The 15180-nt window shown below is 41.5% G+C and overlaps 1 protein-coding gene and 1 long non-coding RNA gene across 19 annotated transcripts in view; one reads left to right on the top strand and one right to left on the bottom strand.

Moving 5' to 3' along the window:
* LOC147754758 (uncharacterized) overlaps positions 1-10630 on the bottom strand; it is a 24800-nt gene extending 14170 nt beyond the window's left edge. For all 3 annotated transcript variants that reach the window (XR_015330074.1, XR_015330076.1, XR_015330075.1), the window contains exons 1-3: positions 10500-10630; positions 10254-10307; positions 142-8462 (exon numbers count right to left, since the gene is read on the bottom strand). This is a non-coding gene — a long non-coding RNA (uncharacterized LOC147754758). The remainder of the gene's footprint in view (positions 1-141; positions 8463-10253; positions 10308-10499) is intronic.
* Positions 1-15180, top strand: part of LOC111252230 (sphingosine kinase 2-like) — a 24518-nt gene extending 9338 nt beyond the window's left edge. For 5 of the 16 annotated variants that reach the window (XM_086992683.1, XM_086992685.1, XM_022809729.2 and 2 more), the window contains 10 exons: positions 4882-5070; positions 7024-7195; positions 7592-7707; positions 9157-9318; positions 9555-9765; positions 10557-10780; positions 10915-11221; positions 12587-12675; positions 12885-13420; positions 13621-15180. In XM_086992683.1, coding sequence (XP_086848809.1) covers positions 4882-5070; positions 7024-7195; positions 7592-7707; positions 9157-9318; positions 9555-9765; positions 10557-10780; positions 10915-11221; positions 12587-12675; positions 12885-13420; positions 13621-13668 — 2054 coding nt within the window. In that variant the 3' untranslated portion in view covers positions 13669-15180. Of the gene's footprint in view, positions 1-2885; positions 3021-3897; positions 4041-4881; positions 5071-7023; positions 7196-7591; positions 7708-9156; positions 9319-9554; positions 9766-10556; positions 10781-10914; positions 11222-12586; positions 12676-12884; positions 13421-13620 lie in introns of those variants that run through there. The other 11 variants (XM_022809714.2, XM_086992684.1, XM_086992682.1 and 8 more) reach the window with 6 other exon arrangements.

The raw sequence follows: 15180 nt of genomic DNA, 5'->3' as shown, positions 1-15180 counted from the left end.
ACGAATAATCGGGCAGCTTAAATTAGGTATCCGTTAGTGGTTCGTGCTATTCAATTGAATGTTAAAAAATGTATTTGTCTTCATTAGAGAGCGTTATTAAGGCATAACTAAATGCAACGTGTCTAACTATACGGCTCCAACCTGACTATGCCGTTCGTCGACAATCAGTGACCGTAAACGTTACGACCAGCGGGGTTTTCCTCTTCCGTTTGACGGAGGCCGTCGTTGGTTGGCAAGGTGCCGCTTCAGCAGGCCATTTGACGTTTAATGTCGGGAAAACACTCTGTAATAGACATATCGATAGTTTTATACGAGCAATTCATGAATAGTTAACCGAAACAGAAGCTGCTAAGTAAGGACGACGATTGCTACTCATCATATTCCAATTCCAGAAAAAAGAGAAGTGTGCCAGGGTGGGATGAAACGGCGAGCGAGTACACGATTGTTTCCTTTTGTACGTTTAGCGTAGGCCAGTACTGTCAACGTCGGTTGGACAACACATCTTAATTCTAGTCATCTATGTCTATGCTGTTCTATGTCAAATGTCGTTTCGGAAATTTACCCGAAGTTTTCTGAACCGTAAGAGCTAACGCTGTATAGGATAAGCATTACACAGAGTACGTTGTCTTCTTCGAAAATACTGATTCAAATGGCCGTCTCTGTCCTCTGGACGCATTGACCTCCGAATACTTAAATGAAACTAGTGCAAAATAAGCATCGCCTCGCTGACATAATTGGCCTAACTACATACAAATAGAATAATGGTGAAGACGAGAGGTATAGCAACCAATTCACTTGGCCTACAGGACCATCCTTTATTATTCAGTAAAATAGCACCGGCTTGGCCGAGTCTATAACAGCTGAAAAACTATCTAGCTATGTTATATTAATCTTTTCTTTGTAGGATAAATAAGGATAGATTGCGGCATTAGGAGACAATGTACTCACTAGTGTCTGTACGGAATACGTTTCTGATCGAAGTAACATCCCGTAAATGTGTATGTAGTAAACACAAACGTTTACCGGTCGATAACCATTTAATCAGCTCTTGTCTATGGGAGCATAGTTTATTGGAGTTATTCTCAGTAAATATTCTTTCACATACGGATTGGTATGTAAGATTATGTATCTATTACTGGTCTCTATTGAATGATATGCCATTGAAACAATTTTCCATTATTTACGATGGATTGCTTTATGGCACCTGTAAACGAGAAATAAACAAATATGTTAGCATCATTGTTTTTTTTTTCTCAAGGGACCGATACACCGGACCGAGATTTCTTTGTCAGTTGTCAAAGATCGTCCTATAACCCGAGCTAGAATGGCATCAGTCTAATGAAGGACAGAATTTTCCGTGGCACATACAGAGGCATCGTCTTCGTTCGGGATCCGGCAGTTCTAACTTGTAGCGATTAGCGTAACGTTGTTTTCAGTTAGTCGATTAGACATGTCCCTGAATAAAATCGATGGGATCGTTTTGCGCATCTCTGTTGCGGATAATCTCCCGGACAGGTGCGAGCATTCAAGTTTCGTCTAAACATACGGCAACAGGAAAACGATAGTGGAAAACTGAAATGCCCAGTGAAAACAAACGTAATGGTCTCCTTACGTTACCTATATCTAGTCTAGTCATAATTTTCTATACAATTTCCTACCAGCTACGAGTCAGATCGATCTTTTATTAAGCGATAAACGTATTGCCAGAACAAGTACTCGTCGTTAGTCTCAGATGACGGGACTACCAATCTAGTATTAGCCGATGACTATACTTCGATCTGAGTCAAATACGCATCCCGAATCTTCAAGATCATGACAACGAATGAGAGTTTTCCTCCCGGTTCTCTAAGCACACAGTCATTTACCAGCGAGCCAAACGTATGTTCAAAGTATTTTACTATTGTACTGCCACCTGTTACGCATTAAGGACGCTGTAGCTATCGATATTGCAGATAGCCTGATTGGAATATTCGCCTGTCAAGTGTTCGACTGACTCATTTGACAGAAGATTAAGCCTAGCAAGTACAAGATTGATCGACTATTATCTTCGTGGAAGCTTCACAATCTATCAGTTATCACCGGTTAGCGCCCCACTCCAGCTGGACCTTGCCTTAGCATTTGCAATCATTCAACTCGGTACGCTCAGCTAATTTGCCCTACCTGCGATAATACTAGCACTAGTTCATATTCCTTAGGTGGAATGTTTAAACACGTTCCGGGCATAGCTGCTGGCATTCTGGCGCCTACTACGATTTCTGCCTCGTGATCGTTTTGGCTGTAGGAGTAGATGAAGCCTGAGCGCTACGTCTATGATGCGATGGAAACTATCAGAGTCATTTCGATTCGAGTAACGAAGGCGAAGTTATCGATTTCCGCAGAAGGCCAGTTGTTTTTATGAGGTTCGAGAAAGACCCGCACGATTCTGACATGAACCGATAGTCGTTATAATAAGGCATTTGATATTCTTACAGAGCGCCCTTTTTGTATCATGGAAAAATAAAATATCCGCCAAATTACATATCGTACCAGCGAATGTTGCCACTTTCTGAGAATATCGCTTACCAGTTCCATATGGTCGGCTAAATGAAAATGGTCGAATGGGGACGTTTTGTTTGCCTAAACAAAATGGCCGACTCCGTATGTGTGTGTGTGTATAGTTGAATGTAGATGTGGCACTATTGAAGAACCAGTCATTGAGCACAGATCATACCAACACTAATGCCTATCAGCCGTTAATTATATGAGCTAGCTAATGATGGAACTCGACGGTTCACAATCGCATTGGCATGAACGGACCATACCGGATGTTACGGAAAGCAAAATTTCAATAGAATAAATGTTTACCTCGTAGATTTTGTCGATTGTTTGTGTTTTTTTTTTTTGTCGCTAATTATTGAAACAACGAAGACGTGCTAGGCCTATAGAATACAAACGCAGGCCGATATTATCTAGCGGCTAAGAATTAAATTTTGCGCTATAGACTGAAACATGATCGGTAAAATTACGCAGACGTACGGCCAGTAAGTAGCCCCAGTGGCATTACACGTTCGAATGATAGGACCGAAAATTTGGCCGTATTGTATTTCGTGTGAAAGTTTCAAAGGTAACTTTGTAGGGACATTTTCCGGTACGATGAAGGGATGTCGATTATCGGAACACGAGATACCACAAGGTAGTGACAAGCTTGATAATTAGCAAGGTGTGGCTACGTTGGATGAGTTCGCGGCATGTAACTTGTATTTCTATAGACGTGAGAAGCACGGGTAGGTCGCTGATAGCAGAGTCAGACGATTTCAGTAGTTTCAATTGTCTGATCTACGATTGTCGATAGACGGCAAGCTACACCGGTTATCCGGCCCGACGGCAGAACTGCGTAGGCATTTTTATTTCCGTGTAAATTCTCGCTAGTTTAACGGTACTCGTTCATATCGAAACAGTAAAACGTGACTTTTCCTATTGTACAACACTATCCAATTAAACAAATTTTATGCAATATCACACAATGTTGAAATATATGCAACATATTACCTTAAAAAGGGCCAAACTAAACGCGTGAGAAGTCTGTAAATTGAAAACAAGCTGGCAAGTACCACCAATTTATTATCAAGGCTGTCGAGAGGGCCACACTATAGATCTGGCAACGTGAATAATTTTGGCTCAGCTTGGCATACCAGCCAAACTGTATGGGTTCCTAAATAACATGTTTATTTTTGCAGTTACATTTGCAGTTACAGTTGTTGACGTCTCGATGTAATCTGGTACGTATTTCCTACATATAGGTAACAAACTTGCGACGTATAGTTGATGTAGGATCTTCTAAAAAAAAAAAGAGGGTATCGGCGCACGGCCCATTAACATCACGTATCCCGTTATCCAACCAGGTCGCTGATCTTTCAGATGGATGTCCTTCATTTTTCGACCTATAGATGCTCTTTTGGAGATAATCCTATCGGTCATGGACAGCCTGGACTGCGTGGGTGAGATGATCGCTGGACAATTAGATCCTCACGGTCGGACACTTTTTTCATTTTTTGTACTACGTGAGATCATTTACAGTTAACTGTTTTCATGTAAATATGTTGTTGCACGAACAATTATGCGACACATACGATTATTCATACGCTATTCTATAATTTTGAGCCATAAGGCCCATATTAATGAGCAACATCTAACCTTGCAAGTGAGTTGGCTAATAAACAAGCCCGTTAAAAAGGTAATGTAGCCTCAGCCTTAAGCATTGGGAACATTGTATATTGATCTCGTTTTCCAAACGTCTAAGATATTCCAGAATTATGTTTATTCAGTTGAACATATGCCGCAGTAGTTTTCCCGCCGAAAGACTCAGCTGCGGCGTATCTTTGTCCAAACTTGTTGCGGCCGAAAGCAGTAACAGGCCATGTTTGTCAACAGATTCGAATTGGTACCACTGACTACCTTTTTAGCTCCGAGATCACAGTAGACTTTCAAACGATAGTACTCTGGCCTAGGCGCAATTTAAAATTTCAGCAAGTTCTGCGTCTTCAACACGTTTGATTTATACGATCTATGAGAAGTGACGGGGAAAGGTTAAGTAAGTTTTGCGGATCCGATCAATATAGGGGTTCTAGCACACCACGTTGTCTACTTTGGTTCAACTTTTGAAGTAAACCTTTCATCGGCTTATTTTGGAAAGCTTTAGTAGTGCGCTTAGAAACCTCTCTGAAGTTTATCGTGACATGCAAAAAGAATCTGACCGTGTAGATTCATTACGTTATCGTATCGTTGAGCATTTGATTTATTTGTTGATTTATAGAGATTTATTGAAGACTGATAGGTTTTGTTGGGGTGTCTAACGAGATGGGTGAGTAAACCGATCCGTTCCTTTCTACGATTGGATTTCAGAGGAGGAGGAGACTGCCAACGACCCAATGGGTGGCAGCAGTACCCAGAACGGCGCCCCTGGGACAGGCGCGCCCAGTGCAGCGAAACCTCGCGTGATTCTTGACGGGTGTTATTATCGGTATCCGAACACAACGAGCCTCCGGTATCAACTACAGCTCTACGAGAACGAGTTCGTCTTTCAAGCAAAAGGTTCGATTTCAAAGTTTTTTTTTTTTTCGAATCATCGTAAAGTACGTGCATTGTATTTTAATCGCTGGATTCGATGGAGACATACCAAACCGACGACTTTGTAAGAATTTGGCAAGGTCAAACTTATCATTTGCTCTGCTATATATTTGATTCATAGCATTAAACCTAGTTATAGCCGATTCTAGATTTGACCAAGCAAACCTTTCTACAGTCCACCGGCCTTCAGTTGGAGCTCTCGCGGACCTAAGAGGGCGAAAGTTATTTTATAGGTTTCCGAAATAAGTTCCGAGAAATTGCGGAACCAGTACGTAAAATCTTGTGGAAGTCACATAATGCAGCTTACTGGAGAAAAATCACGCTTGAAAAGCAAACGACTTGGGTGTAAAGAATTGTACAAAACTGAATGGTTCTAAATGTTCTTAAATAGACGAAACGGAACATTTGATTCGCGTGCTTACACAAGTTAGCACAAGGTGCGATGCACAAGTTACAAAAGGCGCTTAACTTCGCTGTCTATACAACAACACCACTTCGGCCTAGGGTGTTTGGTTAACATCACGACGAAAGCACGAAAAGCGATTGTTACGCCAATTTTAGGACTTCAGTACGTCGAAGCAAGTCAGTCGATCAGGCCAAATCAGACCATTCTTTATGCTATAAACATCTGAAACATTTTACAGCAGACATTTTATCGCCATCTATAAGCAGCTTTGATGATCGCAAGAAGTCCTGAGTATAAAAATGACAAAAAAAAATACAGAAATACGTACTATGCCGTGAAATTTCCTAGAAAATCATTAGGCCCATCTCAGCGATAGTAGTAAATGTCATACAATACAACTCTACGCGCTAATCTAAAAAAGCGCAACAGATAAATATTGAACTTTAATAAGCTGGTAAGTAGATGCGCCATCGAGGCTTTTAAATAAATCTTAACCACCACTCTCCGCTGTCCCAGATATATAAATAAAGCAATATTTTGACGAAAAAATGAGTCGCTTGTATGTTCACGCTACTGAGGATCGCTTCTAACCTCTGTCCACTCTAACGAAAATACAATGAGATTGCTGCTTCACGCAGGTGAAGTTTCATAACAGTCTGATCCAAGCTTGGGTTTTACGGTGAGATCAAGTGGATGCATTGGGCATTCTGCGATTGTGCCCAGGTGGGGCAACGAGTGTACGTAGTTTTTCGTGTAAAAAAATGAAAACCAATCGTGGATGTTGCACAACGTCCACGGATCAAACACTAAGTGAAAGTCAAGTGAGTAGATAGAAGACGTACTCGAATCATTCAAAGACGATCGTCATCCTCAAGACGAGGGACGGTGATAACGAAGGAAAACATAGTGCTCTTTGTGGTTTCTGTCGGCCGTCGGAGAACTCGCCACCCGCTTGCACCGTCAGTTAGCAAGCCAATTAAGAAGTCGCGAATATGTTCGACGCAAGAGACCAGAACCGTTGCGCAAGAAGTCCCGGGTTGTCCCTCAGTGAGGTGTGAACTCGTATGCGTAATGAAAACTATGTATGCGTTACCTAAACCCGTTGTGCTCGTCGGACCTAGTCGTCAGCGACCTCTTCCTATTCCTAGAATGAAATGAAGGTCTGTAGGGGGAGAGTTTTGACGAAGAGTCAAAATATCAAAATTAAAGATATGATAGGAAAGTCGCTGATCGAGCTGCTTTGACGATCCAATTTGGAAAAGTTTTGAAAAAAGGCGGTGACAAGGGCATTTGCATATCGGCAGAGATTTCTTCGACGAGGATAACTTGAATAAAAACCATTAAATAAAAACTTTCAATCTGTAACCGTATTAAATTTTGGTTGCGAAAATCGAATACGATCCAATTGCGAGAATGTCACTGAGCACCTAAAAGCTCTAAAACCAGACACAGAACTAAAGTACACAGACGGCGTGAATAATAACTTGAATCTTGCCTCTGCGCCACTGTAGGGAAGACGACAAGAATAAAAATGGAAGATGTCATTGGCTGTCACGTAATGCGGCTGAGCACGGCATCTTGTTCCGCGAATGAGCATTCCGCGTTCTTCTGCATCTACGCTTACCATTTAGCTTCAGGCAAAGGACTAAAGGGCGCCAGTGGCCTGACACGACAAAGACACACGTAAGTATTAGATGGCATGTCCATAGAAAAAGTCGCGCTTTAAAGGTTTGCTCCTTTCTCTGCCTAGATCGCGTTCGTCACCAGTATATTTGCCATTATGGTATAGAACAACGTCGTATAACTGTCAGACTCCTAGCATCAACAAATGCAAAAATAATTGATTCCACAGTTGGCAAAATATTTTCTTCAAGAGTAGAAATTGAGATCGCTAAAATAGAGCCTAAACAAATAAAGGCCTTCCAAAATTAAGGATATAAATATGTTTACATCGTATAGGTTTTTTATTCTGCTAGTAGTTGTTTGTCCTCTTGTGGATGGCATTTGTCCTTACTTGATGATTATTTCCAATTTTTATTTTGTACATTTGTTCTCTTTATCTTAAACACACGTATACAGGTATGTGTTTGAGGTGGACGTGTGTGCCACATACGAGAATAATCTTCGTGCTGCCAGGAAATGGCAGAGTGCCTGTTTGTGGATTCTTCGAGGATACCGTTTCGAAACGAATCAAGGTAAGTTGTTATCAATGTTCGAGTTTAGCGTGCTCAAGCTTTTTTTTTTTTTTTTCTTATCTTCCCTGTGACTTGTCGAGAGTTGTTGAGACGATACAGTTTGGTCAGTCACGCTATCAAACGTGCAGTTTACGCGACAGATAGCTTCTTACTTTACCTTGCCATAAGATTGTAACTAGTACATCGGAAATTGCGTATGCCACTTACCTGCCAAAGACGATTTCATTACGATTATGTTTCTACACACCCATTGACTTTTCTTAACTTGGTCGTTTCTCTCAGATGTGTTTTTCTGCATATTAGATATTGGTCCAAAAGCGTAGATGTAGATCCATTTCTCTTCGATCATTGTTACTAGTCATGTAACCAGCATCATTGTTGCAACACGCATTTCGTCTCTATGGACGATCCGCCGGTAGTCGCGTCTAGGGTTTTCGTCGTCGTCGTCGTCGTCGTCGTCGTCGTCGTCGTCGTCGTCGTCGTCGTCGTCGTCGTCGTCGTTGTTGTTGTTGTTGTTGTTGTTGTTGTTGTTAGGACAGCTATTCCTGTGTATACTTTTAGCTACGGCTATCCGCACCATTTAGCCTAAATCGGCCGACAGCGGCAGCATTAGCACGTAGATTGCTGCTGTAACCGTTATTCGTAGTCGTCGTTGTCGAAGTATGGATAGCGCGTTATGAGTACATTGACGCGATGCGCGATTTGGGCAAAAGGTAAACAAACTGGAAGCAACCGGCTGCCACATATCGATCGACCTATAGAAAAACACAGATATGAATACGACGCCATCGCCGCGCGAGCAGACCGCCGCCCTACTACCAGCGCCATCCTACAAGCGGTCACATACGCTAACAATATGATTTAGACGCATGTGCTGGCATGTGGAAGTATTTCGAAAGTATCAATCTGTCGATTTCATTTAATAACGCTACCAACAATAGAAAGTCAGGGAGAGGGGGGCAGTGAGCTTGAATGAATACAACAGCAACGAACGGGAGACTGGTTTGTATATTTAGGTTTTGAAACGTAAATTTCATTCGTGATCGCTCGGCAGAGCAGAGGCGGCATGAAAAGTAAAGGGCAAAAGAAGACTGACGAAGTAATAGCCGCTCTAAGTAGATCTGAATGGATTTATAGATGTAAGTTGAATTTGCAAAGCTGCTGCTTGCTAATTAGTTTTTTTTGCATCTGCTAATGTCTAACGGTCCAGTTAAATATTGTCTATCGTTTGATAGTGCGTCCTGAAATAGCAAATACTGAGTTTTATAACGCTACGTTCGTTCTTATTGAATCCGATCGGTGTTGTATTTTACTATGCGGCATGTGGTAACCCAATGGTGAGTTGGGAGGGGGAAAAAAGGGACTTAACCAATAACCAGATAACCTTTGCAAGCTTGACGAAGAGGCAGCGGAATACCGCTTACCGTTTTGCGCTTTGACTCTTTATAGATACTGGAGACATTATTGTTCCCGAGTCATTACCCGCACAGCGGCGCTATCTCTGTCTCGTTAATCCAAAATCAGGACCAGGTCGTAGTCTCGAGATCTTTCTAGACCGTGTGCGACCCGTTCTTTCCGAAGCTGACATCTCTTACCTGATGCTCGTTACCGGTACGTGAACTTCATCTCTATTTGCTTCACCAAATGTGTACACTATTCGAAATATGGACAGCCGTATCGTGATAGTGATTAGGACTGATCAAACGACTACGCAACGTCCACTAAAAAACTTGAATCAGAGCGTTTATGATTCGATCTAGTTTTGTGGAATAGCTAGCACTACTACGAGCCTACCCCTGTGCATTTATCGGTTATTATTATTATTATTAACGCTATGTAATCTTCAGAGCGGTTCAACCACGCTCGTGAGTTCGTACGAAACCTGGAACTGAATCAGTGGAGCGGAATTATTATCGTATCAGGAGATGGACTCTTACATGAAGTGTACAACGGTCTCATGGAACGACCTGATGCTGACCAGGCCATCAGAATACCAGTTGGAATTATACCCGGAGGCTCCGGAAATGGTCTAGCCAGGTCTATCTGCCACGCTTCTGGGTATGCTGTTTACTCAACGTGCGCTAGCAAATATAATGTATGGATAAGAAATACTGCCTAATAAATATTTAATAACTAAAATAAAGCAAATATAGCTTTTTTGTGTGTTCTGTTTATCTGTTATAAACAGAGTAGATAAAGTAGGCTATTATGTAATAGCTTACGTTATTTATACAGGTTGTGTATCGTAAACAAGCCGGTCTAATACCTGAACGCGATGCGTAAACATGTAACGATACTGCCTGTTGCATTTAACATTACATTAAGTACTTGTGTAAACCAGTGTTTCATTATTGCTTAAATCGGCTGTATTTCAATGTCTTTTACTAACACTCTTTATTCTAATTTAAATCTATCGACCGCTTTTTCGTTGTTACATTGTTATGTCAGCGTTCTTGAGTAGTCTGTCGCGTCTATGATTTAGGGTGACTTGAAGCCCACAGTACAGCCCGCAGCCTGCACTAAGAGTAGGGTACTGTCCTATTTACCTTATTAGAGAGCCTCAGCAACTCCAGACTCAACGAGATCGTCCTAGATATTGCCTGAATTAGGAAAAAAAGCAAATTTGAAGAAGAACGGTCCTAACGGCTCCGTTGGTCATACCTGATCGTGGATCGGAGCTATGATTATATATAGCCTTGTAGATACTTAGGCATTAGGAAATAACCGTGGCATTTGATTTGCTAATCACTTCCTTGTAATAAGTGTGACAGATCTTTTTCACTCGTGCTTACCGACAACCGATGAAAATAGCGCCGCGTTTAACCTTTGGCACGCCGTTTCTTTTCCAGGGAACCATACCTCTCCGACCCAGTCCTTGCCTGTACGCTGAGTTGCGTAAAGGGACGTGTACAACCATTGGACCTGTGCAAGATTGATATGCCTAAGAAGGAGCCAATCTATTCGTTCCTTTCGTATGGCTGGGGTATCATGAGCGACATCGACATCGAATCTGAGAAGCTTCGCTCTTTTGGGGAGATTCGTTTTACACTTTGGGCATTATGGCGGATTTTTAGTAAGAGTTGTTTCATTGCAAATTAACTAGTTGGTCATGTTTTATGTGAAATCATTACAATTTGTAGCATAGAAAGTTTGTTACTCACCGGATAACATAGAGGGCTAATAACGTGACACACACTTTACCACTAGGTCTTCGAACGTACTCGGGGAGGGTTTCCTATCTTCCCGCCACGGAGCAACGACTCCGACACGTGCCAGTGATCAAGAAGAGTTCGGTCCCTGCTGGAGAGGTTCCAAATAGTGAGACGATACAACCCGAACAAAAATGTATCATAGACGAAGAACCAATTAGTGATGAGCCATTAGCGTCGCCATCTTTGACCAGCCCTACGTTGAATAGCAAACAAACGAAATTAGCTGGAGCTGGATTTCGTAGTTTTGCGTCGGGAATTCCAAACGATAACTTTGTCGATACGGAGCAGGTTAACGAGTCCAGGTGGGTCTGAGATAAATAGTAAAGTAGCAACCCGTTGCGTGTATTCGAAGAAAGCTCCTTTTTGCTAAAAATAGCCAATACTCATTTTTTATCGATTTTAATCGAGGAACTAAATTTTCTTGTATTTGGCTGTCGTTGCCGGTTTTTAACTGCATCGTGTTTATCTGCTCCAACCTGAGTAAACACTGAAAGTAGTTTATGTTAGTAGAAGAACCGTGGCTGTCTGCAGACACTCAAAGCAAGCGCATCGATGCACCATCCCCCGTCTGGTAAATAATGTCAAAGACAATCAATTTAGAAGGATGGGCAACGTCATTTTTCTGCCTCAACCTGGGTGGGGCACTCGGGGTGCGCTGTCTCGACAGCCCTTTCAGAATCAATCTCAACGTGAATAACAAGTTCTAACGAGGCGTGAATATGCGTAGCTGATAACTTTATTGTGTTCGGAATTAATTTTTTCAGAAAAATTCAAGATACAAATAATTAACAGATGCAATTTAGTAGTTTCTATTAGCACAAGCTTATTGAGTAACGTCAGTCAACAGTTACTGATCTCTCGCTCGCTCGCTCTCTCCCTCTCTCTCTCAGAGATGAGAGCACTGGCTGAGATTGGCGAAAATACGTTGTTATTGAGAAATTGAGTTATGCAACAGCATAGAAGAAGCCACTATGTCCTTTTTCACTGTACGGCCTATTCTAGAAATTTATTAATACGAAAAACATTTTTAAAGAGCATTACCGGTCTATAGCGTAGTAATCAATAGCATACGGTATAGCTAGTTGGCGACAAGGCTTTGTCGGCCTTGTAGTCACTTAGACACATGGCCTGAATCAGTAAAAACGAAATCGAACAGTGACATTAGCTTTTTTCAGATTTAAGTCCATTGTTAATTATTTCCATGCCTTAAAGAGGACGATAGATGGCGTCGCTTATCCTAAGATTATCTATTGATAACGAGATCAGGCGTGATTAGATTACATGTTGAGAAGCTTGTTGGCTTAATATATAAATTCTTAAGAGAAGTATGCCAAAATATTGTTCCGCCATACTGACTTTAAGCTTTGTTCTTATTTATCTTAGAAATCATAGAAGTGGGGCCAGGACGACGCAATCAATGGGAATTGATAATAATCCTTTTGAGATTACAAATAGATAGTTTACGTGTATGATCTGGTCTATTTAAGCTAACATAGTTAAAATATTGAAAAAAAGATGGGATTGTTCTATACATATTATGAAAGTTAGTGTCGCAGAACTTCTGGGAAGGATTGAGCATTGTTTGAAATTTGACAACATTTACAACGATTATTATTGCCGTTATATTCTGACCATTGAAAGCTTATAAAATAACGTTTTCATTTCAGAGTACTTCGATCTCGAAGTGTTTTTGAGAACATCAGTAAGGAAGTTACGGGAAACGGACCACTGAAGCGGGTCGAAGACGACGGAATTGGTGAGATACAAATCTAACCACTTCTCTGTTAACGATTCGATCAACAGCAAACAAGCATTCATGCAGGGACTTCACTTTTTTTTTTTCTTTTTATAGGCTAATAATAGGCATTCTTCTCAAATTTCCCATTTAAATTCCTAAATATTATATTAACAAACAGAGCCTATCGTTCTTAGACAGATGAAATTTGTTTCTTCGCCTGATTTTAGATCGCTGCAAAAATTTGGTAGAGCACGTAACGGTATCTGAGTTACGGCATGCGCCACCGCCAAAAAATCGAATCTTCAAGGGCAAAGGCTCCAAGGCTGAAGACGACGATAAGGACAGCATCGATCAAAGTGTGGCAGCAGATGTCAATGGAAATGCTCCTAGTAGGGACACGGAGCAAGCGGAAAACAGCGAGCCGCAAGACACTTTTCCCGGTGTCGATGATCCTCTGCCCCCTTCGTGGCAGGTTGAGGAAGGGCGCTTCGTCATCATCTACAGTTCGCTTGTCAGTCATCTCGGCACCAAACTGTTCTTTGCGCCGCAGGCCCGACTTGACGACGGTGTCTGCTGGCTGATGATGATCAAGGGGGAAGCATCACGACGACAGATTGCCTCATTCTTTATCAATCAAGAAGTGGGCAGACATGTTGACCTACCCTGGGTGCGGCTTCTGCCCGTCAGAGCATTTCGAGTTGAAAGCTTCGACGATAGCATTATGACAATCGATGGCGAAGTGGTCGATACAAACTCAGTACAAGTACGTGTTTTACCGAAAAAAGCTCGCATACTTAGTTTTTAAGTTGAACTTAGAAGAGAATATCGAAGCAAAGATCCGGGCCGAGTGTGTCGCCGCACTAGATAAATCAAGCCAGTGATAAATGTGCACAAAAGGGGCAAATTTGTTGCGAATAAACAAGTCGAGTAAAAATATTTATAAAGTTCTCATGGATATTCTAGGACTCGATGGGCAAGCCGCAGCTAACACACCGATACAATTTTGTATAATAGATGACGGTTAGCGATCGTGCACTTACCACGCGTAAGTAACGGAACAGTCGAGTGTTCGCGGATATAGATGCGGAAATTGTATTTCTATATGATCATTTTATAGAACAATGCTAATGCTGAAGCGCATGAAGACGTGCTACAAGTAAGTTGTGTGTAGAAATAGGCACTAGTATGCCCATATAATCTGATAGGAGTAAAATTCAGTGAAGCCGACAAAGTACAATGTGAGAAGCTAGTGCGGCGGCGACATAAATCTCGCATTTTACTTTGTCTTGCTACTATAATTATCTGCTGAATTTAAGCACAGTGCTATAGCGGCTAAACGTAAAAGCTATTGAGTATGGTTAAGTCCACTGGCCATCTTGGTATCACGCAAAAAAAGGGGGAATGGGATAAAATGTAAGGTTGCGACGTGACGTTTTTGTTATATTGAGTTGTGTCAAGGAAAAAAAAGTTTCTCTGACACCTCATGACTTAACACATGAATAAAACCAACAATAGCAAAGGCCAGCACGGGGCTCGATTGCCTCAGTCTTCTGTGATGTTCGCTGTCTTCAGAATCACTCAAGTAGCCTTATGTTGAAAGCCTCACAATGTGTTTCTGTATCGCTGACGAAATAAGTAATCTGTAACGCTAGCTTTGTCGTACTAAATCGCTTATAAGTAAACCGCTAAGAAGGCAGACCAATTGCAGAATGGCTACGGTAAAGGGACCCAAAATATGCTCATATCTGAAGGATGTAAAAACAGAAATCACTTTTTCTAATAACGTAAGTTGGGCTAACTCTTTTTAAAAACATCACCTCCCTATTTACTTTAGCTAGCTGTTGTATACAGCGAAAGTGGGTCGATATTTGACTGCATTGAATGTCTATGAGGCGGTGCCTGGAAGGAGACAAGTGCCTTAGAGGAGTGCCGGCAACGAAGGAAATTCATGGAGCAACGCAGTCAGATCATGGTAACCAGGTGTTCCGTTTACTTTTCTAAACGGTGCTCAGGTGGTAGCCAAGAGGAGGGAAAGTTTTACAGCATAAATGTAAAAAGTAAAGGAAAAATAAGAGGCAAACGTTACAGAGTGCATCGCTGTTGTATTGCATTGCTAACGAACGAATCTTCGTTTCATAAATGTTTATAGTGTCTTCGCACAGTTATTGGGAGTAAGTTTTCTAATTTAGAATGATAATATTCGTTGTATGTTGGGGCCAACGACTATATCTAGGAATCAAATGAGCCGCAAGCCGTTGCGTTTATAATAAGAACATTGCTTCTCAACGCAATTTTCGTCCCAAACCGACGGCATAAACAGTAGCTTGTTTCTATTAAACAAAGTCTTTACAGTTGATTGCCAGTAGTAAAATTGCTATTATATATTTCATTAATGAGTATACCCCGTGGCCTTTTGCTAGTTACCTCTAATGTCACCTAGCGATACGCGTAACACAGCAACTTCGAGCTTATGCTGAATCCTTTTGTAAATATACAATAGATTTATGTGCACAGGTAATAAAA

This window comes from Varroa destructor, unplaced genomic scaffold (genome assembly GCF_002443255.2).
Source record: "Varroa destructor unplaced genomic scaffold, Vdes_3.0 BEIS01000006.1, whole genome shotgun sequence".
Taxonomy (NCBI): domain Eukaryota; kingdom Metazoa; phylum Arthropoda; class Arachnida; order Mesostigmata; family Varroidae; genus Varroa; species Varroa destructor.
Note: the sequence above shows the minus strand (reverse complement) of the source record. Positions and strands in the feature narration are given on the sequence as shown.